Source organism: Oryza sativa, chromosome 3, assembly GCF_034140825.1.
Source record: "Oryza sativa Japonica Group chromosome 3, ASM3414082v1".
NCBI lineage: Eukaryota > Viridiplantae > Streptophyta > Magnoliopsida > Poales > Poaceae > Oryza > Oryza sativa.
Window position 1 is genome coordinate 27,443,303 of NC_089037.1, and position 5,722 is coordinate 27,449,024.

The 5,722-nt window shown below is 45.9% G+C and overlaps 1 protein-coding gene across 1 annotated transcript; it reads right to left on the bottom strand.

The window, feature by feature from the left end:
- Nucleotides 1-1,901: 1,901 nt before the first annotated feature.
- On the bottom strand, nucleotides 1,902-2,412 carry LOC107280331 (chalcone synthase-like). Its single transcript, XM_015774125.1, has 2 exons — nucleotides 2,164-2,412; nucleotides 1,902-2,090 (listed from the first exon to the last, which is right to left on the bottom strand). Exons 1-2 carry the CDS (start codon nucleotides 2,410-2,412, stop codon nucleotides 1,902-1,904), a joined length of 438 nt encoding a protein of 145 aa, XP_015629611.1.
- Nucleotides 2,413-5,722: the final 3,310 nt, after the last annotated feature.

Below are 5,722 nucleotides of genomic sequence, written 5' to 3' on the forward strand. Positions count from 1 at the left end.
CTCCACAAAAAAAAGAGAGATGGTGCATGTGGTATCCCCTTGAGGTATAAAAGGAGGACCTTGCCCACTTAGAAAGGGGAGGATTTTCGGATCCAGAAGGATCAGAGAGGGAGAGAGTAAGAGCTCTCTGGTTCTCCAGCTCTTTTGTAGCTTCTTCATACATAGATCCACAAAAACACAGGAAGTAGGGTATTACGCTTCTCAGCGGCCCGAACCTGTATACATCGCCCGTGTCTTGTGTGTTTCCATTGTCGCGAACCTTCCACACAAAGACTAGGAGCTTAGAATCTCACCCAGGGCCCCCGGCCGAACCGGCAAAGGGGGGCCGGCGCGGTCTCCCGGTGAGGAGCCCCACGCTCTGTCACAGCCCATACCTACCTCCACTTCCGCCGGAAGCAGGCGCGACGTGGGAAAATGGCTGTCTGCTGACGACATGACCAGTGTCAGACCGGTCACAAATCGGTCATTCTTGTCCACCACGCGTCAGTTTATCAATCTGCATGTTCGCCCTTCTTCATACAATATCTTGCCTGTAATGATTAGGATGAAGCCTGGCATATATCTGACCGGAACCAACGTGCCATCTCCAGGAGCTAACACGCCGGCTCCGGCTAGGGACGAGTGCTTGGAGGCTCTCGTCCTGACGGGATGGGGCGAGGCGTGCGTCAGACCGCCTGTCGCCACCTAATCCACGATCTGATCGGTCTGTGACTGGTCACTAACCGGATAAACGAGCGCGCTGCACTGCGTTACATGTGGCGTGACGCGCTCGTCCAAACCGCAATAAATGTGGTTAGGTGAGCCCCGCTATGCTCACCTACCCCATATACGCGGCGCAAAACCCACAAGGGGTCGGGGCGCCTCGACCCTCGGGGCCGAGACGGGAGCGGTCCGAACCCTCGGGGAGACAAAGAGAAGGGCGGCCGTATCACCCTCGGGCCCGACCCCCCCGAGGGGGTTAGGCCACGTGGGTGATCGTGTCTGCCTCAAGTCTCTAAGTCATGATACTCCCGGTCCCAAGTCACCGACAGCATGCTTTTCAAACTGTTAAATTGTGTGTTTCGTGCGAAAACTTTTTATATGAAAGTTTCTCTAAAATATCAGAGTAATCCATTTTTCAACTCAATCAATCATATGTTATTACCACATCATTTTGCATAAATGACTTAATCTTCATCTTCATCTTTATCTTTATCTTTATCTAAGGTTCCCAGTCCACGGTTCCCCAATTCATCAATCTAGAGTTTTTTTTTAAAAAAAAATTCAACAATATATGGATGGCAAAATTTACCACAGGACACTCAAAGTTTGTGGTGTTTGCTGTGAGACACCCAAAGAATGTGTATGTTCTTGTGGACACTGTAAAAATGTGGTAATTAGCTGCTGGACACCTGAGTCATTATTTTATTATTTCCAGTGAAAACAAAGAGAGAAAGAGTATTGAAAGTACCGAAATGCCCCTGGACACTGTTCTTCGTCCTGCTTCTCTTCTCCTTTCTTTATTCTCCTCTATTTTCTTCTCTTTTCTTCTTAAGTGGTGTCGCCCAATGTCTACCACCTCTGCTATCCGTTGTCGCACTCGCTCGAGACGGCCCGACTCATCGTCATTGTCGGGCACAGACCACGCAGGGGTAGGCGGAGCAGGAGGGCTTGGAGCTGGTGCGCGTGCTCACCGCGTGTGCCGACGGTGCTCTAGCGAAACGGCAACAGCAACGGGCAATAAAGGAGACAGTGGGCGCGGAAGAGGGTGCCAAAGGCGGAGAGAATGGTGAGCCAGCGGTCAGTGACGGGCTAGTTGGACGGTGTCCATGGTGAGGCATGGGCCGAAGCCGAGGAGAACGCCCCACTCGCACCCCTCGCCAGTGGTGCCGCACGCTTCGCCGGCTGACCACCGCCCAAAACTAGGCGCACGCGTTGCCCATGTTGCCGTAATCCGCGAGCACCTTGCGCGACGCCCTCGTCTTCTCCAGCCTCAGGCCCCGCACACCCTCCACCTTGTCGAGGATGGCGCGCCCGCCCGGGTGGACCGCATAAAATAGCGCGTTCCGGTCATCATGGTCGGTGAAGTCGACGCCGGCGCTGGAGACCATCTTGAGGAGCCCGGCCTCGATGTTTGGTGATCAGGGACGGCACCTCGCTGATGAGGCCGAACATTAGGCCCACCTCTCGAAGGAGCCCCAGGATGGCGCCGCCGGTCTCCGGTATGAGGGTCTGCGTCACGTGCACCAGCTCGAACAGCGGCCTCTCCCCGCCGCTGCCGCCAGCGGTGGCGACGACAGGGTCAGCACCGATGACGACGACCAATGCGCCGTCCCCGAACAACGCCTGGCAGACGAGGTTGTCGAAGTGTGCGTTGTCCATGACGCGGAAGTACATTGTGGGCAGCACGACCCAGATCAGGCGCCGCCGCATGCTTTCATTTGTTGCTATATGGATAGAGATGGTGAGCTCGGTGCGCCTTCGTCACCCAGCAGCTGTGTCGTCCTCTCCGAGCTCGGCTAGTCCCACCGGCTGAGCACGTCGGATACCATTCCAGCTTGCGCGACTCGCCACTGCGGGCCCGCGCGCCTCCCGTGCTTCTCTTACTCTTGCTCGGCGACCGCACGCCGCGCCGCCCCCCTCAGTCCGCCTCGCCATTCGGCCGCCCCTCTTTCATCGTGCTCATCGGCGATGCCTCGCTCCCGGCCGAAGGGGACGAGGAAGAGAGAGATAATGGAGAGAAAGAGATGATATGTGAGATTGATAAATGGGCCCATGGACAAACTTGTCTTTAACCAATGTTTCTCTCTCTGTTTTCATCGGAAATAATAAAATAATGCCTTAAGTGTCCAGCAGCTAATTACCATATTTTTGCAGTGTCCACGAGAAGATACACGTTCTTTAAGTGTCTCACATAAACTTTGATCAATATTCTGTAGCAAATTTTGCCTACAGAGATGAACCATAAAATTGTTGCATCCACTGTTGCGCGCTCTCTCGCAATTCATGAGAGCGCCATCTCCTGCTTTTCTCTCGACTACGCCACCGCTTTGTCCTTATAGCTATCTGCATATATGTTCGGCCTAGCTCAGCCCTGATGCCCTTATTTCAGTTCTAGACATCTCCATTCATCAACCTTGTGCAAGGAATGGGAGGGAAACACCAACAGCCATCAACAGAGGTGGAACTGGGCCTTTAGAGTCCTAAACGTGGAAAAGTATTTTTTTAATAATAGAATATAACATCCCGGCCTTTGTTCAAAGAGCTACAACCAATTTTTACAAACTGGCACTCCAAACGAGTGAAGTTTAATTAACCGAACAACAAAATCATCCACAAAGGATTAAAGAAAAAACCAAACTAAGATTAAGAGAACACATTTATTGAAGCCTATTTGTGAATCTCCATCCATAATTGGCAAAGAGTTGCATAACCGTCATCTCAAGCCTATCACATGCAACTTTTATGAACTCGCCATCTTCATCAGACCACTATATATATAAAGTTTTTACGAGTCAATTATATGGTAATAGTTTTTTTCCTTTTCTGTCGCAAATGCTACGCCCATATTGCATTTTTAAAATTTCTCTATCATGCCCGCAGCAAAAGATTGAACCGAGGCCCGCCCAGGCACCGCCACGCGCGGAGTATCATCTAGTATTTTTAAATTTGAATGCCACGTTAGCGCCACGTGGAAGGACTACCAGGTCAATACCGTCACGCTAGCGAAACCGCCCTTCAAAACCACTGAGGGAGTCAATTTACACACGTTTTAATAGTTCAGGGAGTTGTCCTATACGGTTTTGTGGATGAGGTTCATGGATTAGATTCGGGTCACTTTTAAGGGAGTCGAAGTGAACTTATTCCTACTCGGAGACGACAACAAAAGTAATACAAGTCCTTACAAAGTACTCCCTACATCATAAAATAAATAAATAAAGTATAAAATATTGCATATCTACTATCTAATTTCGTAATACTATGATATATCCAAATTTGTAGTACTATGATATGTATTCAGATTTCTAGTACTAGAATGTGTCATACTAGTAACTTCAGAAAATTATATATATATATATATATATATATATATATATATATATATATATATATATATATATATATATATATATATATATATATATATATATATATATATATATATATATATATATATATATATATATATATATATATATATATATATATATATATATATATATATATATATATATATATATATATATATATATATATATATATATATATATATATATATATATATATATATATATATTAAAAATATGTTCTTTAATATTGGTATTGCAAATTTTATTCCATCGATGTATGTCAAAACTGAAACCACTGTAAGAAGTTACTTATTCATTTTCTTTTGAAACATGAACTTCATTTCAAAATCAAACTGCATCTCCCCTGCAGTTCCTTTTAAGGTACCCCATGTAGAACACAGGTATGAATCAGCTAGTATAGAATATTCAGCCATGTTATACCACTGTTCACACATATAACAAACACTTCCATTCTCAAAAAACTGTACACTACTCACAAGCTGGATGTAGATTTTCATCCCTCGAGCGAACATCCCTTCATTGTTTGCATGTCATCTAAATAGTTATCAAAAAAATTGAAAAAAAATGACAACATAGATTAATACGAAGTATATCACTCCACAAACATGCAAGACCAAATTTAACTTCTACAAGTTGTAACAAAAATAACAAATTAAACTGAAAATAGTTATCGCACATTCGCAACTATATTTGTTATTTTTGTTACAACTTGTAGAAGTTGAATTTAAACTTACATGTTTATGGAGTGATATATTTCATATTAATCTATGTTGCCAAATTTTTTTATATTTTTTATGACTATTTAGGTAACATGCACGAAACTAGGAATATCCCTTGGAGGGATGAAATGACTTTCCCCTCACAAGCTACATATAAAAACCTGCCCGGTTCAGCAACCTACCAGGACTCCAGGACCGTCATCCATTTCTCACTCTTTTCGGTGACACCGACCAATGGCCAAACGCCCAAATCCAGTAGTCATTCATACTAGGATGCAACTTGATCAGTCCGCGCATGCAAAGCACACGCACTGACACTGCCATATGCCGTAATCTCCCCGCTCTTAATCCCCATTTGCTCGGACGCAATCTAGCTAATATCCCCTTCTTCGTGCTTATGGAAAGTGACAAAAGTGTATATCAGAGGGATTAATTCTTCGTCCTTGCCTTCACTCCAACGTCTGCACTGCGAATCCACACTCCTCGATCGATCGAGAGTCCTTTGCAGCCGTATAGTGCGGTGCAAGGCTAATCGGTGATGGATCCTATAGATGGATCGTTCATGCACAAGCTAACGGCCGGCCGGGGTTGTAATGCACCATGCGTGTCTGGGTCAAGTCCTAAGCTGAAGCAACCATCCTGAACAAGGCATATCACATCCCTGCATGGATGGATGGATGGATTAACCGGCCCGGATCGGGGCGAGATCGATCGATGGATAAATGGGGAGATCAAGTGATCGTCAAGGTGAAATTTAGACCGGTGTGGTGTGTGTGTGGGGAATTTGATGATCTTGTGTAGCTTGCAATCCCAGGCACATTTCTTGTTCTTTTGGTAATTCGTTGGCCTCTCACTTTCCTGGGGTTTGAGAATTTGAGTTTGTGAGTTTGGGCCGTCGTTATTATATATAGGTCACCAGTTCTTGGCAATGGC